This window comes from Manis pentadactyla, chromosome 5, assembly GCF_030020395.1.
Source record: "Manis pentadactyla isolate mManPen7 chromosome 5, mManPen7.hap1, whole genome shotgun sequence".
In the NCBI taxonomy this organism is placed as follows: domain Eukaryota; kingdom Metazoa; phylum Chordata; class Mammalia; order Pholidota; family Manidae; genus Manis; species Manis pentadactyla.
Genome location: NC_080023.1, coordinates 88,370,625 through 88,397,352, shown reverse-complemented (window position 1 = coordinate 88,397,352; position 26,728 = coordinate 88,370,625). Strand labels below are relative to the sequence as shown.

Below are 26,728 nucleotides of genomic sequence, written 5' to 3'. Positions count from 1 at the left end.
AACTCGCAAAAATATAGAAGAAATGACAAGGAAATTAAAATGGCAGAGAGAAAAAATGTATTGAATGTAAAATAAGGCTATAATGGAGGAATAGAGAAACAAAAATGACAAAAGACATATAGAAACAAGTAGTAAATTGGCAGACATAAATCCTTCTTCATAGTAATTACATTTATGGATTAAATAATACAGTGAAAAGTTATAGACTGAAAAATGGATAAAAAGAAATGATCCAACCACATACTGTCTAGAAGGGACATATTTTAGTTTCAAAGGTGTAAATAGATTGAAAATAAAAGGATAAAGAAAGATATATCATGCAAATAGTGATAAAAAGAGAACTGGAGTGGCTACACTAATATCAGACAAAATAGCATTTTAGATAAAATGATTAACAGAGACAAGTACATTTTATAATAATAAAAGGGCCAGTTCATTAAGATGTAACAATTATAAACATATATGAATTTAAGAACAGAACACCAAAATACATTAAGTAAAAAATGACAGAATTAAAATTAAAAAAGGATAATCTAATACTCCACTTTTAATAATGGCTAGAACAACTAGACAGAAAATCAAGGAGAAAAATAGAAGATGTGAAAAACACTATAAATCAACTACAGCTAATGATACCTAAAGAAAAACTCCACGAAACAACCGTAGAACACATATTTTTAAGTGCATGAGGAATATTCTCAGATAAGACTATAAGTCATCATAAAAGAATAATTAAACTGAAAATAATCAAAATCATACAGTGTGTTCTTTGATATCAATGGAATGAAATTATAAAAGAATGATGAATTGGGTAATTAGTAAATTTTTGGAAATAAGACACACTCGTAAATCATCAGTGAGTTAAAAAAATCATAAGGGAAATTAGAAAATGCTTTGTGATAAAAGAAAGGAAAAGTTAACATATCAAAACTTTATGGGATGCAGCTAAAAGAGACTCAGAGGGGAACTTAATATCTATGTTAAAAAAACTAAGGTCTCAAATTATTAAACTAACCTTTTGCCTTAAAAAACTAGAAAAATAAAAGCAAACTAAATCCAAAGCCAGTAGAATGGAGGAAGTACTATTAGAGTAGAAATCAGTGATAGAGAACAGAAAAGCAATGGAGAAAATCAAAGAAAGGGAAAGTTAGTTCTTTGAAAAAATCAACAAAATTGACAAAACTAGACAGAAACAAGAAAAAGAGAAGAAACCAAATTAGGAATAAAAAAGAGGATATTACTACTGACCTTATAAAAAACATCACAAGGGAATACATTTGACCTTTAAAGAATGTGGAGTTTAGGGGTATCAATGCAGTTGAAAATCCATGTATAACATTTCTTTCCCCAAAACTTTAACTACTAATAGCCTGCTGTTGACTGGAAGCCTTACTGGTAACATAAATGGTGAATTAACACATATTTTGTATGTTATGTGTATTATGTGGTCAATTAACAAATATTCTGTCTCTTATGTGTATTATATATATTATAGAAAGAAGCTTTTTCTATGGCTTACAATAAAACTAGAGGGAAAAAAATATTTTTTTCAAATTGTTGCAAATCTCCAAAAATGTTTCCAATATATTTATTGGAATAATCCACATACATGTAAACCCATATAGTTTAAACCCATGTTGTTCAACAGTCAACTATACTATTAAAATGATATATCAACAAATTAGATAATTTAGATGAAAGGGACAAATTCCTAAAAAGAGACATACTACTGTAACTGACTCAGAGAAGAAATAGAAAATCTGAATAAACCCACAAAAAACTAAAAATCTGAACTAATAATCAAAAACTTCCAATAAAGTTAAGCCCAAGTACACAATTTTGTTGTTGAATTCTACCAAATGTTTAAAGAATTAGCCCCAATCCTTTGCAAATTCTTCTAAAAACTAGAACAGGGAACAGTTCCCAATGCATTCTGTGAAGCCAGTATTAACCTGCCAAAAACAAAGACATCAGAATAAAACTATAGACCAATATCCTTTATCAATATAGATGTAAAAATCCTTAATACAATACTAGCAAACAGAATTCAGCAACATATAAAAAAAATTAATTTATCCCAGAAATACAATGTTGGTCCAATGTATGAAAATCAATCAATATGATATATTAACAAATTAAAGAACTAGAACCACATGATCCTGTTATTGCAGAAAAAGAGCATTTGAGAAAAGTCTAACACCCTTTCATGATAAAAATACTCAGCAAACTAGGGCAGAGATAAACTTCCTTGACCTGATAAAGGACAGCTATAAAAAATCCTACAGCTAGCATTTTGCTTAATGGTGAAAGAACTGAAAGTTTTCCCCAAAAAATCAGAAATAAGATTTTTGTTTTTGCCGATTCTGTTCAAATATTGACTTCAGTTTTTAGCCAAATTAGGTAAGAAAAAGAAATAAAGGCACCCGGATTGGAAAGGAAAGAATTAAGCTATCTCTGTTTGTAGATGACATGATCTTGTACAGTAAACATTAAGAAATTTGCCAAAAAGAAAAAGCACTAACAAACTAGCTTGAAAATTTTGCAGGATACAATATATAAAAATCAATTGTATCAGTACGTTAGCAATGAACAATCCAAAATGTAGCAGAAATAATTACATTTAAAATATCATTGAAAAGAATAAAAAGAAATTTAATAATAAAATTATTTAATAAAATTAATTAATAAAAATAAAAAGAATAAAAAGAAAGAGTAGGACTTGTACACCGAAAACTATAAAACATCATTAAAAGAAATTAAAGACCTAGATAAATGTAAAGACATCATGTGTTAAAGAATTGGAAGACATAACATTGCTAAGGTGCCAATATTCCCCAAATTGGTCTACTGATTCTACAAAACCTCTGTCAAATTCCAGACAAGGACATGGACAATTTGATCCTGAAATTAACTGGCATAAAGAGGACCCAGGTTAGCCAAAACAATCTTGTAAAAGAAAAACAGCTGGAGGACTTACATATCCAAATTTCAAAACTTACTACAAAACTAAAGTATCAACATCATTGAATATTGGCATAAGGATAGATATGCAGATTAATGGAATAGAAGACTTCCAAGATAACCCATACACCTTTGGTTGTCACCCTTGTTGAAAATTGATATTCAGTGGAGAAAAAATAGTTTCTTCAACAAATGGTGCTGAGACAGCTGACAGCCACATGCAAAAGTTGGACTCTTAACTTCATTTCATAAAATTAACAGTGATCAAATGTCTAAACATAAGAGTTAAAACTAATACTCTGGGAAGGAAAAACAGGTGTACATCTTTGAGACCTTGGATCAGGCAATGACACTAAAAGTATAAGAAATTGATTTTAAAAATTGATAATTTTGATTTCATCAAAATTGAAAAGTTTTGTGCTTCAAGCACATGGTCAAGAAAGAGACAACCTACAGAATGAAAGAAAATATCTGCAAACCATTTATCTGATAAAGCTCCAGTATCCAGGATAAAGAACTCTGATAGCCCAAAAAACAATGAGCACAATTTTAAAAAGAGCAGAGATTTAAGTAGTTATTTCTCCAGAGAAGATTATGAATGGCCATTAGCACATAAAATAGTGCCCAGTATCATCAGTCATTAGGGGCAAATCCAAACCACAAGGTGCACTTAACACCCACTGGTAGGACTGTAGTAAAAGAGATGAACACTATCTGGTTTTAGGTGAGAATGCAGAGATCTCGGAACCTCTGTGTATTGCTGGTAGAAATGAAAAATGGTGCCACTGCTTTGGAAAGCAGTTTGGCAAGTTCCTCAAAAAGTTAATCATAGAGTTACCATACAACCAACAATGCCACTCCTGTGTATACACAAGAGAACTGATAACATATGTCCATACAAAAACTTGTGCAGATGTTCATAGCAGCATTATTCATAACAGCCAAAATGTGGAAACAACCCATGTCCACTAACTGATGAATTGAAAATGTGGTATCTATACACAAGGAAATTTTATTCAGACATAAAGAGGAATAAATTACTAATTAATATTACAACATGGGTTAACCTTTAAAATGTTATGCTGTGTGGAAGAAGCCAGAGAGAAAGGCCAAATATTATATGATTGCACTAATATGAAATGCCCAGAATAGGTGAGTCTACAGGGATGGGAAATTGATGAATAGTTGCCATTTAAGGGAAAGGACAAGGGGCAGTGACTGCCTGACAGGTATGGGGCTTCCTTCTGGGAGATATGAAAATGCTGCCCAACTTTGTGAATATATTTATCCACTGAACTGTATCCTTTCAAGGGTGAATTTTATGGTATGTGAATTATATCTCAAAAAAAACTCCCAACAGAACAAGGTAGAGAGAGACTTCAAGGCAACTTCCTTCATGAAGCGGCTACTAAAAGGCATTTTTACTTCTATAGGGGACTTTCAATTATTGTTAGAATTAGCACATGGCAGCCTCATTTTCACATGACTCAGAATTTGGCTTGTGGTTAAATGATGGGCCAGTAGAGCAACTGTAATAAAAATATTCGTTTACATAACAGATTTTAAAAAACAATCTCAACCTTTGAGATACCATTTGGATTTCTGAAAATTTTTTCTAAAAATAAGTAAAAGATTAGATATTCAAACTTATGCAAGTATAGAAAAACCAGCAAAATATTAATTTAAATGAAAAAACAAATTTATACATCAAAAAATAAGAAAATTATCAATTTGCAAATTCTAACAAAATAGTGGAAACAGGCAATGATTGTCTATTAGGTGAAAGTTTTCTGTGCAACTTTATAATGGCTGGATCAAGTTCACAACTCTTGAACTCACTGAACCCTCTTAAGATCACTGTAAATGGAACAAAGTAGACATGTCTCTCCTGATGGGTATGAAGAACTATGTTTAATCATTGTTTATGAAGCATTTTTTCAATATATAGATATATGTATGCATACATAACATATTTAGGTCTCTAATTCCCAGTGTACAGAAGTTCCTGGGGATAGAAGAATAAGTTAAACAAAATAAGAAGTGTGTAATCAGGCAAATCCAGAATGTGGGAAATTTTACAGAATAAATCATTCAGTCTCTTTAAAAAACTCATAAAAAGGAAGGGAAACTACTGTAAATAAGAAGAGGTTTGCAACTCATATAATTTATCTTTAAACTAGAACACTTGTGAAAGTGAAGTTCTATTAATAATTAATAATTATGCAAGACAATAGGCATGAACTGGGACCACTCTACTTAAAAGCCTCAACCAAATGCACAGTGTGGACTTTCTTTTTCTCAGTATCTTTTTACTTTCGATTTTATTTTTCCTTCTGGAGACAAGATCCAATTGGGGAAATTGAACATGGTCTAAACTTTAAGTGGCATTAAAGAATCATTGTCAATTTTGAGATGAATGTTGATGACACTGAGTAGGTTTTATAAAAAGAATCCCTATCTGTTAGAGATATGCACTGAAGTGTACATAGGTGAGATGAGATGGTATCTGTGTTTTGTTTTAAAACACTACGGGGGCTGGGTGTAAGGGTAGGAAATAAGTGAAACAGTATTATAAAATGTTGAAAAATATTGTAGCTGTGTGATGAGTCCATGGGATTCACTGTATTGCATTACTCCATTTACGTTTGTTTGAAAACTTTCATGATATAAAGTTTCTTTAAAAGTTTAACATCACCCAGAATGGTAGAAGGCATTTCTGACTTTGACTTTCTTATAATGACAGATACACTCCCACAACTCTTACTTGCCAAAAAAATACTGGTTAGGCTTAGTAATAAAATGGAAAATCTCAAAGGGAAAATCTTTAAAGGAGAAACAACAGCTGGTTTGGCTCAAAGGAAATGTAAAAATCCACTTTTGACTTTCCCACTGAAAGATGGCTCTCAGTTATTTTCTGGACTCACACTGGGTGGGTGTGGTCCACGCAGGCACTAGGGTCAGGAATGACCCAGTGATGAAGCTCACACAGCTCTCAACGTTAAAATGAGTCAGCAGCCCTGATTTGAGATTATACTGTGTTCTTGGCAAAAAGTCACAATTTTAACTTCTGTCAGACATAAATAAAATTTATTTTATGGGGTAACAGAAACTTAAAAACTATATCTGAGTGAAGTCCCTGTTGTCATTGGGTTAAGTGTCCATTTTAATCATGTATCTTAAGTATATTTTTTGTTTTGTTTTGTTTGGAGAACTGCTCCAAATATGAGTAGCTCAAAGATAAAACTTCATCTAAATAATTATTCATCATTACTTTGAAATTCTAGACAAGGACAAGCAAAAGTATACAGATTGGCCTTTAAAAATACCTTAATAGTTGAAACTTAATTTTTAATAGTTTTGTATTCACCTCCTACTTAAAGTAGTTAAAGAAATTATAATTTTTCTTAGACCCTGGCCCAGTCACTGTTCATGGTTTTCAAATGCAAAATGACACAATTTAGGAAAGTTCTTAACATAGAATTTCTTTCTATATGGCAGATTCGATTTTAGGCAATGATGTGTAAGCAATTGAGGAAAAGCCTTCAAGGGAAAAATACCAGTGATGTATAATATTAATGAAAATTAAATCAATTACAAAAATATGAAATATAGATTGCATGAAACTTCAAGAAATTTACATGGAACAACTGCCACTTTCACAAGTTCTTCTGTGGTTTATGAAGTTCATCAGGTCTAAGAGGAAATCTACTTAAAAAAAAAAAACAAAGAAACAAGGCCATGGTACTGAATTCCTGAGAAAAATGCTATCACTAACATCAGCTCAAGGTGCCTTAACTTTCATTTTCTTTCTGATTAAAGATGCCTAAATATATTTATTTAAAGAAGTAAGAAAGGGTAAACTGAAGGGTATTTTACATCTAAAGCAATCCTTTGTAAGTTTCTGAGTCACGTGGCATGAATCAGTGCTTCTACCTTCCAACATATCATTTGTAAAAGTGGATTTATGGCAGTGGATTTCCCATGACATTTTTTGAATCATTACCATAGAAAGCCAAGTCATACTTTCATATAGAAAAAATAACTTTCCTAAATAGACTATGTATAGTTGATCTGCACCCCTCCCTGCCATGATCCAGAGAGAGAGCCTACGTTAACATAAAGTCAGGCAAACCCCATCAGCTAGAGTCAGAATCAGCACAGAACAAATTTGGTTAGCAGTGGGCGGTGCAAAGAGCAGCTGAGTTTTTCCGTAAGCTCAGTAAACTATTCTGTAGGTAGGTGGATGCAGAGGAAAGGAGACTAAAGGAAGTGCAAAATTAAAATTATTTTAGAGTCAATTGGGAGGAAAATAACTACTGTAGGATTGCAGTGTAGCACTGTAAATTTTTCTTTATTCTTTTAATGTGATACAGCACTAGCACATGAGAGGAAGAACAATGAGGCTTTCTCCAAGTTAAGATTTAAAACTCCTTCTGGTGAATGACATTAAAAAACAGGTACAAATCACAAACAAAGACACACCAGGACCTGGATGCACTAAATATATTTAACTGCATATTCCTATTCTCATATCCAAATTTTTATATTCCTGGAAAGTAATCCATATCCATAGCCACAATTTTCTTGATTTTGTTTAGTAAAAATGGATGCAATTTTGATTACTACTGAGGAAATAATAAACTAGATAGAACTGCAATCAAAATCGGTTTGTTTCTACAAAACTTCTGCAGGCCTTGAATTTTAATGTTTGCTATATGTATATTAAAGTCCTTGACCTGGGGATCCTAAAGTTTCTCACGAAACTTACTGTTTCATATACTGCAATGTGGAAGTGGTGTCAGTGCTTACGCATGTGGTGGTAAGCACACAAAAGAGTTGTCATTCGTAGGATTTGGACACAAATATTTTCAAGTTTATGGCATGACTGAGTTCATGTGTGTAGACAGACTTCCAGCAAGCTGCTCCTAACTAATGGCCAACTCTGTCTGAAGGTACAAAATATTAGTTAGTGAAACTACCTCAAATGAACCATGTTAGCAAATATAACTTCCTGTTACATGACTGTGAAACAGGCATTTTGATCCCCATTTTATAAATGTAAAACTTCAGGATCAACTCTCCATTGAACCAACGATTAGGCCTTCCTATCAGTGGAAAGACAGGAGCAAGCCTGGGCTTCACTTACTCTTCATTTAGCGCACACCGACGATTGGTGAGGGTGCCGTATTTCCTCAGCGTCTCCGTGAGCTCAGAGTAGAGTTTGTCAGCCAGAGACAGCGGGATTCCTTCCCATACCAGGATGAGAATCACGATCACTGCAGCCTCACAGGTGTGGCCAGCTCGCTCCCGCACCAAACACAGTAGCTTCTCCTCACTGCCGCTTCTGCGAACCACCTGTGCAGGTCACCATTCCACCCCAACACCCCCCACCCCAACCAAAACAAAACAAGGGTCACTTGCAGCAGATGATAGCATTGATATATGTATGTATATTTTTTTCACATCTGGGTCATAGTTAGGGTAACATTTACCAGCACCAGCAATTTGTCTTTTGCTGCACATCCACAAACTGGGGGCCTATGCTGGGGTCAGAGCCAGGACAGATGCAGAAGTATTAAATGTTTAGCAGATCCAGCAGAGTGGGGGCACTGACCCCTGCATTAAAACCAGAGCTAGATGGAAGACGTGCAAGTCTTCTCCATAAAGTTTAAGGTTTTTATAAATGACAGTATCAAGACTGACTGAAGGTATTTAAAGGATTGAGGAGCACTTCTTCACATTCCAGGAAGAATTACACTAGCAGGCACTTGAATGGACCCTCTTTCTCACCATTCAATTCTTTCAATTAAATGTGGTTTGTGCATGATTTTAAAGCTTATCTGCCTTTGTCTTAAAGAGATAACACATAATAAACTGTATATAAGTTATGTTCCTTTCAACTGGCATAAATGACCCTTTGAGCCAGGTCACCCGATTTTCAGAGTTAGACTAATGAATCAAATACCCAAGATTGAAGACCAAAGGCCCTTGTCAAGTTACACTTACCCATTTAGCAATAGGACATCCCTGAGAACTTTTGCCTTCTTTACCAGTATAGATGACTCTTTCAATCCTAATAGCTTTACCTTTCTGTCCAAACCTTAAAGAAATCCACAGAAACACACACACATAAAAATTAGCAAATGAATCTAAGAGGCAAACAACATATTGAATATTTGAGCATAATTTTATTCTATGACCACATCCTGAGAAATGAATGGTTTATTTTTTAAAAATAGGTCTAAGCCAAGCAAACTGGATAACAGCCTTTAAGCCTTGTATTTCTTCAGTATCAAAATATGTTGATAATTGTAATGAGTTATTTGAAATCATAGTTGGGTGAAAATAACGGGAAAGCTTATTTTTATACATAATATCACAAAGCACAAAGCTTTTTTAAGTTTGCTAAATTCAGCCTTGTAAGATATAGACTCTTTGATTTTTGTCCTTTTTTTAAATTTAGCTATTTTAAAACTTGGGGAAGCATAATAGCTTTTAGCTAGAACCACTCCTCAAAAAATCTCTCACATTTTTAAAAAGGAGGCTGGCAAATAACTAGTATCCAGCAATTTTGAAAATATAGGATAGTTCTAGTAAGAGATAATATTTTTCCCTTATGACCAAGGCACTTCACTATTTACTACTTGCTAAAAAGAAAAAAAAAAGTACTCTCTTTTTTTAAAGGGAAATTCACTATTTTGGCCAGGCTACTAGATTTTTTTTTAAAGGGAGTTTCTAGATGTTAATTTAGAAATTAATAATTGGGAAATGGAGCAAGAATGATATGGAATATGTCCTTGCTGCCCAGAATGTCCCCTAATGTATTTTAGTGATAACACTGCCTACCTCTTAAAGAAAAGGCAACCTAGGATAGTAACAGCTCAGAGCTATGGATATCTATACGAAACTCTCTGCATTGATTATCTTGCTCCTAAGAGTCTTCTGCATGCAGGAGTAACTGTAAATTCAGGTAAATACTTGCATACCTGTGATTGACAGTAAAAAAAAATTGCAGCTATACATATAATCTGTCTCTATTTCTATTCAGTATTTCACACTTGCCCCGTGCTCATATTAAGGGGCATTTTTAATAATAACTACTCATTCATAACCTCTAGCTGAATTTAACTGAATGGTTCCTTTCTTCATACCACATTTCCACCTCTTTTCTCTTTGACACTCTAAAGTGGAAACGCCGGAGCGGGGTCTGTCTTTGCAGCCAGTGTCAGCACCCTTGTGCCTGGCAGGCTGGCTGGCTGGTTCTTGTTCGTGCCTGGGTTTTCTGGCATCCCTCTCAAAGTGGGCAGCCTGTGCCAGCTCGCAGACTCTTAGTCCTGTCAAATATTGTGACTCTCTGGTGAATAGCACAGTGTGTACTGTTGGCAACCCTGGAATAGCTAAGCCTACTAATAATTACTCAATTTACAATTGTTTACTGTTTTGTATGTGAAAGCTGAAAAAATTCTGACATATACAAAAGGATAAACGTTAATCTGCCCTGTGCCTTTGCGTTAATTACCTTTCTTCCATGATTTCTCTAATAGCTGCCACATTAGGACCTGCTCCTAGATGGGTATAAAAAGGACCTTCATCTTTTTCAATAATTTGCTCTGTTGAGATAATAGAAGATTATTATTTTAGACCTCAATTATACTAAATATAAAGGCTACATCCACAAAGCTTATCCCCCAACTGCACATTAAGGGCCCTAAATGTGACTTTAAACATTTTTTTTTCTTTAAAATGAGTAAATTGATGGAGTAATCTATTAGAAAATGTGCCAAATAATTAAGTATATGTACATGCTGGTGGTTGGATAAAAATATTAAGTTACATTTCAGATATGGGATAAGAAATTTATTTTAAATCAAATAAGTGGAACTGAACAAAATAGTGAGGGAATTAGAATATATTATATGTAAGATTAACTGCAATCCAATTTTTTAAAGTGAAAAAAAAAATCACTAACTAATGGAAACCTGCCTGCTGCCTGGATATTAAAAGATTAAAAATAAAATTTCCTGTCTTATCTCACCCCCAGGATATTGATCAGTTTAATTGTCAAGATACCTTTTTCTCCTTGTTTCCCCACAATATTTAATTACTATTTTAAAAATAAGAATACTGAATCCAGACCCATATTTGTATGTACTTGGAACAATTGTGATGAGAGAAAATACTGGAGAGAGGGTCAGGTAAAAGAGGCTTTTTTGTAAACTATCGAAGATGAAAAGTGGGGAGAAAAAGGGTTAGGGTGATAGAAGAAGGGAGTGAGGATGATTATAACTTACCTACTAGCACCTATGGCATGTGCAGCACATTAGCTCAGGGAGGCAACCTAACATTAACCACACACAAAGGGGCAGGATGGATCCTCCCTCCATTCTTCTATAAAACGTGGGCTGTCCCATTGTAAGAGGAACATGGGGTGGGTGGACCAGTAGCCACACTAGTTTAACATACATTTTTTTCAAATGCCTCCTGTTGTATCCGAGTAACTATAATTAGGAGCTATATACATCTGCAACCATCAGCAAAATGTTCCCCTATTACAACAGAACTATCACGTAACTTGATTTTTAACAAAAAGGTGTTCAAAAAAGAAAAGGAAATGCCATATTTTCTATCAAAAAGATGAAACTTTAACAAGAAAATATAATAAAGAATGAACATAAATCCCATGTTTTAAGTATATAAATAGAGAAAGGACAACTTTATGAATATTCAGAACTTCAGCCTTACAATTTCCTCTAACTCACCAAGATTGAAGATAACAAATTCCCCTATATCTAGAAATTACTCTTGTAAAGCAACTAATACATTCAACCTTGAATAAAAAATATTAAAAGTTCCTACATGAGTTTGCACATGGCAGTTATTTTCTCAGATGTTTTTACTGCCTGGCTTTCTCTCCAGGAGATGATATACAAAGAGTTACATAGATTGGTTATTCTAAAACAGAGGCTTTATATTTTAAAGGGTTTGAGTATTGTAGAAAATGAGCATGCACAATGGTGTTAACTTTTTGGGAAAGCTGAATATAAGTGAAGTTCTCTCCACAGCGCAATCATCTGTAATTTAAAGACAAGAAATGTAAGCTTCAGATTTTTATGAGCCTTTACAAATTGCTGCCAGACTCAAGACTTAAAAAAAGAAAGAAAATCCCATATCTGAAGATAAATTTGCTAATTCTGGATAAACACCATGTGTCTCGGGACATTTCTGGCACTTACCTACACATCTGCAGGATGGGAAATCATACTGAGTCTTGACAGGTGTATCCAATAAATTTTTTATAGGCGTATCTAGTAACTTGGAAGGTGACTCTAAAAAATTATTGAGAACAGAACCAGCTGTTCTTTTGGTTGGTGTCTTTTCTGAAGGAGTCGCTTGTTGCTCTAAAGCTGGGGTGTGGCCATCAAGCTCTGCAGCAGTGGTTTGTCTTGTTAGAACTGTGACTGGTCCTGACATTTCAACTTTTACTTGCTTCTGTGATTTGAGAGTGAGAGCCTTATGGTCAAATAATGATTTGACCTGGAACTGCTTCAGATGTTGCTCCATGGTCTCTAGGATGCTCCTTTGCTGCACATTATCACAGCTTGGAGGTGGAATCTCTTGCTTGGTGATCTTTTTCCACGTTTTATTTTCTGGCTGTGTTGACATGGGGTGCATACAGGCATGAGGCTTGGATCCAGGTTCAACCTTAACTGGCCTGTGCATCTGATTAGGGCGAGACCCCATTTGGGGTTGTGTGTGCTGCTGTTCTTGCTTCTGTAAGAGGTGCCACCTCAGAGCTGCATGCTTTTGAATGTCCTTCTGGGGAGGGGTCTGAACGTGACTGCCTCCCTGGTCAGGCACAGAGAATGCATTTGCTTGGCTTTGCATCAGGTGCCTTTGCTGAGTGAGTTGTACAGCTTGATGGCTGGAAATATCTTGGTTTCTACTTTTATATCCCCGTAGAACTGAAACTTGTTGAGGCTTCTCCTCCTGTTCTTGAAAGCACCTGAGAAGAACATCTTGCTTTGGGGTCACATTATTTGGAAAATATTGCATGTGATGCAGATTTGGAATCTTGTTTCCTGCAGTGAGTTCAGAATGTATAGTCTGTTCTTTATTCTCTGGAGTTAGGTGGGTATTGTTTGAACAAGAAATCTGCACCTTGTTTGCATTTGATTTCACACTGTGACCATAGGGGGAATTTCTACTATTCACATTCTGCACTTGTTCCAATCCCATATAGGTGTTTTGAGTCTGGAACTCACTTGATTTCAAATACTGATTTTCACTGTGAACGAATCCTTCCACTTTAACCTGGCTAAAGAATGACCCTGTTTTTTGCTGATCGTTGTTGCCTTGGGGATGAAGAGGAGTATGGGGCATTTGTTCTTTATTCCTCATTTGTAATTTTTGCTGCTGCTGCTGGATTTGGGAGAGATGTAGGTTTGGGGATGGTTGTGTTTGTGCTGCCTGTGTATGAGGCTTATGTTGCAAAAGGTGTGAGTTTGAGAATGGCTCAGTTTTTGAAGCCTGTTGATTCAAGTGCTGTTTTAAAGTCAGGGGCATGAGTTTTTCAGCCTGAGGATCTGGTCTTTGTTGAAAATGACATCTAGGAGCACACGGTGACTGTGTGTGAGCTTCAGGTGAAGGATCTGTCTTGGAAAATTGCAGCTGGAGTGAGGATTTTGGGAACTGGAGATGATGGTCCACTGTCCCTTGAGACTGTGCTTTATGCATCTCGATTTGATACTTTTGTGACCTCTGCTCTTGTTTCATTATTTTCTGGATGTAAGCTTGCCCTGGGTGCCCCCCAGGCATGTTGGAATTTCCAGTGTATTGTTTGGAGGTCATTTGATTGGAGGGCTTGTTGTGATACTGAAGAATTGACCGGAGTGATGCCTCATTACATTTTAGATGGGATTCTGCTTGATGAAAATGAGGGGCCTTCAATTCAATCCACCCGGGTCTTAGATAGGGCTGTGCTGGGAGCACAGGATCTCGTGCTTTTTCCTTGTCTCGACCCTTCCAAATCTCTTGCTCTTTGTGTCCCATGAACTGTTGGCAGTGGTCCTTTGGATTTCCACTACTGTCAAGAATTGGTGAGTTATGCTTGAGATGTTCTGAGATTTGTCTTGTTTTCTCAGAACACAATGGAACAGTCATTGTCCCTGGAGTCCGTATGTCATTCTTGTTAACACAATTATTCTGAGGTCTTTCTGGAAGCATCAGAGAGTGGTTGGATAGGTGTGTAGATGGACTGGGACTCTGGGGTGATGGTGCCTCAGGCTGACCCTCTATTTTTACTTCCCTTAACGGGGTTGTGTGGCTTTCGCTGGGGTAGCCGTGGTGTTCTTCCAAAACCCCATCATTCAGAGTGCCATTTCCTTCTGAAGGAAGCTGAGGAACCCGCGGAAGAGGAGGAGGTGGGGAAAGAAGCAATTGTGATGGTGGGGGTGTGGTAGGGGCAGAAAAGGAATCCTTAGTGAACACTGAGCTTTGCTTGAAGTAAGCACCATTTATTTCATTTTGCTTTAAATACCGCTCAGAGCTGCCACCAGGAGCCTGAAAATTGCTGCTGGAAACTGAACAGAATTCTTCACCAGACACTAGCTTTATGGTTCCTTGGATGTTACTGTTTTCTGCAGGAGATGGGCATATCTTGAAAACTGATGTTTGCTCTGGTTTCTGAAAGGGACAGGTGCCTAGCAGCACAGCTGGTTTACTGGCATTATCAGCATCGCGGGCCTCAGTCACCACTGCAGCTGGCTCTGGGGGCAGCTCGGAGTTCGAGGTCTGTGGGAAGTTGATCTGCCCTGAGGTATGCGATGGGTGAGTGATCTCACAGGACAACTCATTAGTAGCCTGACGGTTAATGGCATGTATGTGAGATGTGGTTTTCTGCACCGCAACGGAAACACAATCTGGATAATATTGAGAGAGTGTTTTTTCCAGGAGTTCACCATGTGTGTTTTCCATGGAAGAGGCAGAAACTGTAGCACCATTAGGCATTAGCACTGCCTTGTTTTTAAGAAGTAATACAATGTTCTTGTCACGATAGTTAGCACTTTTCTCTTCCTGCCCATTCAGAATCTGAAGCTCTGGATTTTCAGACCTGCTGCAGTTATGTGTTGAAAAACTGGTGAAATTTTTAACTGCATGTTCTTGGACTACAGAGCTCACAGATTCTCTCTTGTCACTTAAATCGGAGACACTTCGTTGACTGCTGCCTTTGCCTGGATTTCTTTCTTGGCTTTCCCCGAAGTTCCTTCTTTCACCATTAGCATTTTGGTCTTGTTTCAATTTCTTGTTCTGATGGAGCCCAGAGAGAGAAGGTTCACTAACTGTGCGTTTTATTCCTCCATTTTGCAAACACTTGGAATACCCTCTATCTTCTTGTACCAAGTCCGGACTCACACGACTGTTCTGGCTGCGCTTCATGTGGGGTATTCCATGGTAACTTTTGAGAGACTGCCACTTGGTGTCTCCATTTACTTCTGGCCAAAGCCTCTCAGTTAATGGGCTTCCATTCTGGAACTTGATAGCCAGAGGTTCGGTCTGGCAAATGGGAGAAGGAGATGGTGTCAGGAATGGACTGAGTCTGTTGCCCACAACATGGTTGGTTCTGTCCTGTTCCATCAGGCTTGCTTCGGGGCCATCCACGAGGCTGCCCTCTCAAGGATTTCTAAAGAGCATGGAAACAAAAATTACAGTTCATTAATATATACCCAACACCAATAATACATCTTAGAGAACAATCATAGCATTAATAATACTGGAATCCTAGACATAGCAAACTGTGATACTCATTTTATGCTTCAGAGTGAAGACCAGTGGCTACTCAGCAAATGATTATTCTTGTCTTCCCAGCAACTCTTAAATAGTTACGGTCATGGAAAATAAAGATAATCAAAATCACTAACTAATGAGGGAAGTTCATACTATATTAGTAATTACTATCAACTTCCTTCCCAAATAATTCTTTTTGTCAGCATGCTAAGAACAATAAAGGCTACCTCCCTCCTTTCTTCTCTAGCACCTTACATATCCAATTACTTGCTAAGTTCTACCAATTCCATTTCCTATATATTCCTTGAATAATCTTCACTCTGACATGGTAGCTAGATCTACATTGCCTCATGATCTCCTGCAGTAGCTTTTTAAAGGGTTTCTCCCTTAGCCCAGCCTGTCTTCTCTGCAGTCCTTCAAGGTTCCTTCAAATTGGTATCAAAGGAATGTTCTACAGTGTAAATCTACATTATACCCTGCCTTACACACTTTAGGGGCTCTGTATTGTCTGAATTCGTAGTTCTCAAACTCTTTCAACCCAAACACTCCTGAAAGATAAGGTATACGCCCTTTACCATTAATATCCCAGGGAATGGGTAGGGGTGCAAAGCGTAGTTGATGACATACCTTCTCTAGGTGACTCTATATTTTTCTCTACAGGGGCTGGCTACCCATTTCTATTGAGAATTCCTGCCATATGCACAATTCTTTTTTTCTCTCCTTCTCGTCCTCTCACAGTTTATACTGCAACTCTAACAACAGCTTATAAATACCCAAACGGCTTTAAAATACCAAATAGTAAGCTGTTTCAGACCTCCATGCTGTTGTTTTGTCTGTCTAGCGTGCCTTTTTAGTACTCTTATTTGCTAGTGATTCTTGTGCATCCCTCTAACACTCAGGTATTACTTCCTCTAGGAGTCCTTTGATTTTCCAAAAAAATTCGTCACTCCCATTGCCATGCCACTTCTGTACCTTGTATATGGTCTACCATGGAACAGATCACCTGACTTGTATTTTGTTTGTTCTCCCTTACTGGACTCCTTAAGAATACTCCACTCTCTTCATTTTTGTACTTAGTATGGGGTGAACATCCAAACAGTTTCAGTAGATTGATATAAATTTGCTCATCTTCTGATCATTTCTTCATTCATTCAAACATTTTTGAGACCAATAGTGATAGAAATTTCAAAGTCTAAATGATAAGGAAAGCAGGAATAAATGGGTGCTAAAAGACATGAATAACTTACAAAGTGAATGCTGCCCCATTCATGTTATACTTATGCTTTGTTTTCCCACAGTTTTTCTCATTACATTTATTTTAAGGATGTGAGTAGAAAAGAAAAATCAAGACTATTTTCCCTTTGGGCTATAAAAAAACTCTATTAAGATAGCCATTGCTTACTAACCAAGACAAATGAAACAGAGGAAAAAACAAGATATAAATATTGGAAAGCAATATTAAAGTTATAATTTGCAGATAAGATTATTATATACTAACCATGAAAATCAACTGAAATACTGTTACAGTTGATGAGAATTTAGTAAAGTAGCTGAAGAAAAAAATCAATAGCCTTGATATATGTAAGCAACAAGAAGTCAGAAGCTTTAGTGGAATAAAATACTGTAATAGAAAAAATATTTTTAAAATACTAGGGGTAAATTTAAACATGAAAGACCTATTTGAATAAAACTTTAAAAGAATACCAAGGGATACACAAAAACAAAACTAGTTAGAAAGATAGTATAATATGTTCTCAGGTAGTTGTCAAATTAATCTATTCATTTAATGTACTCTCAATAAAAATACCAGCAGAATGTTTTGAGAAATTAAAGAAGCTGACTCTAAAGTTCATGTGGAAATAGAAACAGGTTGGATAGCCAGGAATAACCTGAAAAAGAATTGTATTGGGTCTGGGCAGGGTAGTAGCCAAGTTAAAAGATATTAAAAAGCAACAAAAGCTACTGTACTTAAAATTAGCATCTATGTGCACATCAATAGATAACAGAATGTTAATAAGACCAATGGAGTAGAATAGAATATCGAGAAATAGATCTAAACACAGTAATATAGCATAAGGCAAATGATGACATTTCAAATAAATAATGATTGGATAGTCTTCAGAAAAAATGATGAAGTTGGATCTATCTGTTACATTTTATACCAAAATAAGTTGTAGGTGGACTTAGCATTTGGATATGGAAAAACAAAACCCTACAAAAATTAAAAATATTCTGAGAAAACTTAAGAAAAAATAATCTAATAACTAAATTCTTTGTGACAAAATCTAGGAGCCATACAAGATGAGAAAGTTCAGTACAATTTATGCAGGCAAATATAAACACATAAGCAAGGTTAAAAGTAATATAAAACTTTTAATATAAAGGAGTCATGCAAATTGACAAGGAAAAGACTGACCACCAAATAGAAAAATGAGCAAATGACATGGGCAATTCACAGAAAATAAAATGCAAATGACTCTTAAATAGTTAAAAAGATGTCCAGTATCACTCATAAAAAGAAATGCATATTAAAACTGCAACAGTTTACTACAGTTTTTTTCTCAAATTGGCAAAGATCAAAAAGTGTGATAACACACTACGTTGATAAGCATGTGGGGAAACAGACCCTCTCCTGCATGCTTCTTGGGAGTTAAAACTAATACAAATACCATGGAGGACAGTTAAGCAATATCTACAGAATTTCACAGAAACTTTTTTTGACCCTTCAGTTTTAAGAACTTATCTAACAAATACACTCACATATATGTGTTAAATGATGTATACACAATCTTTTGCAATAGCAAAAGATTGGAAATAACCTGTATCTTCAGATGGAGATATTTCCAAGTAAGTATATAAAATAAAGCAAGCTGAAAAATAGTTATGTATAAGAATGTCACAATATGTACATTTACAAAATAAATATAAAATCAGCTCTGGGAAAATATACAACAAATTAGTAGTAATACTTGGCCTCCAGAAAAGGAACGGGGAGGCTGGAGAATAGCACTGCAAGGGAGATTGTTTCCAACTCTGTCATTTTTATAACTGCTAAGCATGTGTGTATCAGTAAATTTTAAATTAAAAAGTCATAATTTCAATTGGATAAAGAAAAACAACAGAGCAAAATGATGTCTCTATTTCTGCTAGACCTACTTATTTCTAAATTTTAAGAAATGGATAGATATGCACAGCCACTGGCCACATGTGGCTAATGAGGCTAAATGTGTTTAGCCCAAATTAAGATGTGGTGTAAATGTAAATCCACACTGGGTTTGAAAGACCCTACTGTACTGTAGACAAAAAAATAAAATACCTTGATTTTTAGAAATAGTATTATTTCAACATATAGTAAATATTTCGGATATAAAAGTAAAATGTAAAAATATCATTAAATTGATTTTCTTTTTGCTGGTTTTAATATAAGTACTGGAAAAGTTTTAAGTGTCTATATGGCTTATGTTGTACTTTTATTGGACAGCTCTAAGCTAATGTTCTTAATCATCAATAACCGTTAATAAAAAAACTATAGGTTCTAGAATCATGAAAATAGATTTGTATTCTTTGATGTAAGAAACTCCTCCAGAATCAGAGGCACTACTACTTTTCAAATTTAGGACCTTGAAAATAAGCCTAGATAAATCCTTCATACACTAGGTCAATTAGCTTTCTAAATATTACAACAAAAATGCCTTGTTAACTGTAAAAAACACTCCAATCAAAAAGTATTTACATGTACATACATACATACATTTGTGTTATGTTACATATTATTTAAAACTTGCAGGCTCCATATACAATATATATTTTCCTCAATTTTCTAGATATAAAATATCTTAAGCATTAAATACTTTATTCTCTATTATGATCCATTCCACTTAATTTGGACATTCTTTAAAGTGTCAAGGGCAGAACCACAATAGATGGAGTTTGCAAATCTTTTATGAGCATAATAATAGCTCTTAAAAAGAAATGAAGGTGACTTAAAATAAAATTTATTTCAGTATGTAGTTTTAGATTTAATACTATTTTAAACACTAATTTAAACTTACTATCAGAACTACTCTATGACAGCAATTCCTTTATTGAGTACAACCACTGGATGTGAAAAGTCAAATGGTTAACTTTTTCAGGGAGGACAGGAAAATTATATATGATCGCTTCACTTTAGAATGAGGATAATTTGTTATTGGTCTATTAATATGATTCAGAAAACTCAAACCAATAAAGTGTTATTTTAGAGGGAGGGAAAAAAGGACATATTTTGTTTGACTTCAACATGTCCTAAACCGTATTTTTTGTGATATACCCTGGAATATTACCTCATCCAGTTCACTTGTTCAGCACCTTGTGGTTTTATACTGACACTGGCAAGCATTACTTAATTTTAATTAAGAAAGAAAAAAACCAGACCTGCTTATTGTAGAAATACTGAAAAAGCTTTCATGCTGTACTTTTTACACTGTCATTTATACAAAGTTGTTCCAAGTTTAAAGAAGTCAATCATTTAAGAATTACACAACAATTTTTCCAAGACAATTTTTTGTAGATGTGTACCTGGAAAAATCAGTGAAAACAGACTTAGTAGGTTTTTTTTTTTTTTACAAATTTGGGGGGAAAAGGAAATTTTTTATTAAGTTTCTTTTTTGACTTAATGTAAATTTTGCTGTAGAGGTATTTTTGTGTGACATTCTTTTGACTTTCTGAGACTAACAGAATTGAGAAATTCTGTTCATATCTGCTTTAGAAGTGCCTGATATAAGTATTTTGAATTCTTGTAATTTTTTTGAGATGGAGATTAAATATCCTTTATTTTTTCATACACCAGAGAGCATTTAATTAATATAATATTCAGTACCAATCAGGATACTATTCCTCTGTGCAACTGAATATTCAAATAGTTTTTAAAGTAATGATATTTATTGAAAGTTTGTATATGGTAATTTATGCCAAATAAAAATGCGATCTAGTTTAAGCCAAATAAAATTGTATCCATAAAAATCAGGAAAGAGGATTTTCATTTTAGAATGAGACTTAATTTTACAATAGAGACAGTGACTCACAAAAAGGACATTAGCCAATCAAAAGTAAGGCATCAATTTTTTTAAAAACTTTTATGAAGTTTATATGCAAGAGCACAGACAGAAGAGCCTTTGGTAAACCTGGAAAGGAGGACTGGTTAAGCTTATCCAGGGATATTTTTAGGATGTCAGTATTTCATGTTATAGCATCTAATTACAATTTAAAGATGAAGAGCAAGCTTTTAACATATTCCTGAAGAGATGCTCTTAGGAGTCACAGCTGATTTCAAGCTATCAACTTCCAGATCATGAAATTCCTGAAAACTTCACAACCTGTTCTCACAGACTGTTAGGAGCTGGTTCTAACTACACTATTTTCAAAGCTATCAAAATATCTACAAATCATTAATCATTATTACATCCTTTTTCTTTTTAAAATAGAATGAAACTTCCCTGAGATCAAACACATGCCATATTCTTTCAGTAGTCTTCCGTATTTCCAGAATAGTACTGGACAAAGAGCTTGTGCTAGTAGACCTATTGAACAACATTTCAAACTGTTCACAGGTTGAGAAATTTTAAAATGATATATTCAAAATGAGTGATAATATTTGATGATTTTGGTCCTAACAATGTATCTTGACTTCATGGCACATGTATTTCTCTCTTACTAAGGCAAAGTACAAGAGAGGATCTAGTTACATTCTCTCATTTTACTGATGTAAAAACTGAGCAATTTGCTTAAGGCTAGACATCAAAATAATTGCTCTCATGGGAGCTAGACTGACAGCTCCCGAGAAACTCTGCCAGCTACATAATCTTAAGAAAAATATATAATTAATAATTAGGTTTAATTTTATTAATAAATTCACACTTTGTCAACATTTGAGATTTTTCATAGTATGAAAAAAATTAAGTATTGTGGTTATTCTGTAGGTCTGTAATTAGTAGCATGTTTAAGGGTATTTTGCATTTCATCATAGTATTTCTTGGTGTGGACTGGAATAGAATAAAAAAAAAAGTAAACACTTAGTACATGGAATTTGAAGTTGCCACAGAGTTTTTCTGACCCTTTCTCTGATCCCTTTCTAGATTACCTTTTCAATCAATATATCTCCGCTGGTAAGGTCATTGAAGGATCTAGAGCTCAATACTCATGAATTCATTTGTATATTCAGTAGAGCATTAGTTGAATCCCCACTCAGGGTGAGGGCTGTGGAATGACACTAACACAGGTGTACACATCCTGCACTACCCTGGACTGTGGTGACAGGATGGCAGTGTGACTGCTTAAGTGCCACAGGAGTACAGGGAGGGGAGAAGCGCTGTCAACCCAAATCTCTTTCATGAAATTTAACTTCATTATCTTTTGCCTTAGTTAGAGAGAAATACATGTCCCATGAAGTCAAGACTAGTTTTAGAAGGATGACAATGAATATTCATCAGACATATCTATAAGCATCACTGAGACAGAAGAACTCGTGTCCTAAGTAGACTGTGTCAGAAGTCATCTAGTACAAGGAGACCATGTGAGAAACTCAGTGGAGGGCATTTAAAAAACTCGTGATATTCAAGAAATAACTTATAGAAACTTTTCTGACTATTGAACCATTAACCTACGAAAAGACATGGCATATATTTATTTACTTTACTGTTATATTCGCTAATCAAAAGGTAGTAAGTAGCTCATTATTTAATATTACACAAACATATGGTTTTTATTATGTTGTCATGCAGAGGGTTTCTTCATAGGTTTACCAAAAAGGCAACCAAGTGGCTTAGACCTTAAGAATAGACAAAACATAACAATCAAATTCTAAAACCAGCTTTGGCATTTTTTTTAAAGCCTGAAGAGGCAGTTTTTGAAATTCTTTACCTAAACTGACAGTTAATTAAATCACAATTTAAAATGTCATAATTTAGATCCTACCAGTCATATTATTTGTTTATTTCTTTATTGTAATAGTTTAATATTCCCCATAAAGTATGACATGCTAAGAAGTCAAAAGGGTAGTTTTGGCAGTTACAGATATGATCAATTTTTTGGAAATTCTAAAGGTCAAATTATAACCAGGTAATATAAATAGGAACATGCAATAATGTTATGGCCACTCCATGATTTCAGTTAATCCTCCAGAATAATTTTTCATATGCTCTGAGAGAATGAAAGACAAAACTACTGAGAGACTGAGAACTTGCAGTAAAAATTCCAGGTATGTGCACCTTGATTTTCTATGTCAGAGGTACAGGTACGCATTTATGAAGCATATTTATCTCAGTTGAAAACTGGCCTTTTGACTAGTAGCTAAATATTTTGGTTTCCTTAGGCCGAAACAGGTTTTCACCACAGCAGTTTCCCTTTGGTATTTTATTTTGCTCCTTCTTCTGCCTCTCTGACAACAATTTATTATGAATTCAAGTCACATCAGCAGCGTCTGTGAAACAATTACTGCATCTAGGACTGACTCTGCAGTCTAATCCATCATAATTATGACAGGCCTTTTTGAAGATGCTATGATGCATGACTTAAAAATAGCACATTAGTGTGCAAATGGATCAGCATCTCATTTCACCAATATGCATTTAGGTTGTAATTTAGCTCAACACCATTTGACTCTTTTTGAAGCACTCAAGAATGGTAGCTGTATGTCTCACCACATAAAGCTGTAGATGATGCTCAAAATTTGTGAAGAGTACCTTTTTTTTTCTCTTTTGTTTTTGGTTTATTGATTTTGTTCATGGTGTCTTTTACTGCTCTAAGAGAAAAAAATACACATTTAAATTTCATGTCAGCGTTTTTCAAGGAGACAAAGGAGCAATTTATAGATCCATACAGCTGTCATACTATAAGGCAACAAAGTTTTTTCTATAAAAAACTTTTCACTTCATGTTCTAATATTAAAAAGTATATAAAACATTCTGCCATAAGATGAGTCCTGTTTATTGCTAGATGGAAATCATTGTGGGTAAATTTAAGAACAGTTACTTGAGGGACTGTATTTACTAAAGTACATGTGTTTCAGCCTCAACCTTAGGAGATTATGGATACATGTCTATCACCTCCACTGACATGCTTTGCTCTATCAGTAATTTGAGTGTTAGGAATTAATTAGTTCTTGACATGGAAAATGCTGAGTAAAGATGATATGTTTAACTCTATCTCCTGCATAGATGGAACCATTCTCCAAAACTGTGTTAGAATCTTCCTACCAAAATAGACTTAATTTGTGTCAATTATATATTTATTTCAAGATATGTACGGGCAATGAGCCTCAATATTGTCTATTGAATGTCCCTGTGGATAGTGTTCTAAAATCCTGAGCAAATGTTGTTTTCAATCCCTTACCTTCTGCACCTGTCAAATTCCCTCCATTTAGTTTGACTATCTTTCTTAATTAATGTATAACATTATTATGGTTAGTAAGTTCCACTCTAGTACTAAGTAAAGTGTTTTTTATAGGGCATTACTTAGGATATTAAAAATAATTCATTAACCTAATATTAACATTAATATTACAGCTAACATTTTAAAGGAAAACAATCCCAAACACTTGTTTTCAATAGCAAAAAAGTAATTTATCCAAGATAATATTAAGTCTGAAATATAATGCTTCATATATGCATTAAGCATGGAGAATATAAAGTGAATTCATCCTTTTATGGCAAAACTGATTTTGTATTTTTCTCTTGCAAGAACTTTCAATCTAATATTAAGAAACCTGTGAACATGCAGTGCCCATCTCTTGCAGATGGATGAGTGAACGCACCAACATATCAAAATCTCGCAAGGTCTGCATTTCCAGAAGCACATTAATTAATGTGTGGGGCGTGCTTACAGGGGAGGCCTTGTCAGGCTTTTCATAATCCTCAGTAGAAACTACTTAGTGCCAATGCTTGAAGTTTTAAAATTTTTTTCTTATCTTAAAATAACAGTATAGATAAAATTTAATAACATATGGATTATTTGAGGAGGGAGAGTCAGGAGAAGTGTCACTGCAGATTAGAGAAGAGGCTTACAGAGAGGAGTCTGCCTTTAAGATGTGGAGAAAACTGACAGTTTAGAAGTAAATCTGCTTGCAGTTTGCAGCTCTGGTCAACCAGTTTTTCAACTGGTAAGATGGGGATGATCTTTCATCAGTTCTCGATTATCCACATATCAGTTACTTTTGCAATAGTTTCTCAAATTTGGGCTTATTCCTAGTATTTAACTTTCACCAAACAAATATATGCTGAGGGAAAAGATCGTCAAGAATAATTAGAAATGAAATTTGTCACAAGCATTTTTGTTTCTTGTATTTTTATTTTTTCAGTGTTAGTCCAACACCATCATTAGAATGGCCTGTTGTGTGTTGGCTGTTCTTACCAGGACACTCTTTAGCATATACTCTACCCAGTGCTTGACATTTTCAATTAAAAACAAAAAAGAACTGCAGATCTTGCTGATACCCTCTCTGAGAATCTGTCCAGTGAGCAAGCAGAACCTAGCAGAAAGAGACTGTAGGGTGGACGCTCCAGAGGTAAAGCAGAAGTAGGTGTGATGAGAGTAGAGATGAGGAGAAAGCCTTCGCACATCAGGGAGCTGTACACTAAGGGTCCCTGAAGGCCCCTCCGACGAGCCCATGTGTGCCAAGAGAGCTGGTATTTGGAGGCCTGCCCATAGAGGGCATCCATGTCAGCTAACAAAATAGCAACATCCAAAGTCCAGTAGCCTTGTTCAGGGGAATAAGAAGCTCTAAGCTTTTCTCCTCCTTTTTTAGTCCTGCCCAACATCCTACTGGCTGGTGTTTAAAAGGGAGGGCTGTGGGGAATTATTCATCATGGGACTCTTCTAATCTCAACTCCAAGTGTTAGAACCAGAGGTTGAACCTCTGCTGGGGGAAAAAGAGTACTGAATCAAGCTTGACTTGGAAGTGTTACGATGAAAAGGACTGAATTTTAAAGACTGGAATGAATTGTATTAATAACTTAAAAATGCTGTAAAATTATGGAATCTAGTCAGTACACTGTAGGGAAAGTTGGATGGGGGAAGACTATCATAGTATATTTGAGGGCAATTATGGGAAAATACTGCTTTCTTTTCTATACTTTGAGGTGTGTTTTTTTCCCCAATAAAACGGTTACATAAATCCAATAAAGTGGTTTCCAGCAATACATAAGAACTTCATGTAATTTCTCACAGGGTTCATAATCATTCAATGTTTTATATAATGACAGTGGTACAGTCATAAAAATAAAGTTGATGTATTCATTCTTTTTATTCAACAAATTATTTATTGAACACATCCCATGTGCTAGGCACTGTTGTAGCCAATTGCAGCAGACCACTGAACAAGAGACAAACATTCCTACTCTCTTGGACCTTATATTCTAGTGGGGACGGAAACAATAAATATCATAAGGAATACGCTATATGGTATAGTTAGAAGATGTTGAGTGCTAAGGGAAAAATAATAATAGGGCAGAGAATGGGGGATAAGACTGTCAGGGAGGGGCTGCAGGCTGCAGTATTAAATACTATCTATAGTCAGAGTAAATCTCATTGAGATAGTGGGAACTGAACAAAGTCTTGGAATGAAATTATATATAATAAACATACAGTTCACCAAGATGATCTTAATCAATGTGTTAATTCTGTATTCAGCCTTAAAATCAAGACTGAAAAGAGAAACAAAGCTACCAAGATGTAGAAGGTAACTATATTAAAGCCAACTAAATTGTCACATCCCCACAGGACACTAAAATAGTAACATGAAGTGAATTAATAACATACCTAACATTTCATTGAAAATTCTATACTAGAGATCCTTGCAACATAGGCATCTTGGCAACATGCACTGTATTGTATTCATGAAACTTCCTTCTCAAAGGTGTTCTGTTCTCTACCATTACCTCCAAAGGCATGCCATCTGTGTTTCTGAGAAGTTTTGTACAACTTATAACAGATATCCATTTTCATACTGATC

The 26,728-nt window shown here is 35.1% G+C and overlaps 1 protein-coding gene across 1 annotated transcript in view; it reads right to left on the bottom strand.

Annotated features, from left to right (window-relative positions):
* Positions 1 to 26,728, bottom strand: part of TET2 (tet methylcytosine dioxygenase 2) — a 153,363-nt gene that overhangs the window by 40,742 nt on the left and 85,893 nt on the right. The window contains exons 3-6 of the mRNA XM_036911767.2: positions 12,195 to 15,640; positions 10,481 to 10,571; positions 8,968 to 9,061; positions 8,108 to 8,316 (exon numbers count right to left, since the gene is read on the bottom strand). Coding sequence (XP_036767662.2) covers positions 8,108 to 8,316; positions 8,968 to 9,061; positions 10,481 to 10,571; positions 12,195 to 15,594 — 3,794 coding nt within the window. The 5' untranslated portion in view covers positions 15,595 to 15,640. The remainder of the gene's footprint in view (positions 1 to 8,107; positions 8,317 to 8,967; positions 9,062 to 10,480; positions 10,572 to 12,194; positions 15,641 to 26,728) is intronic.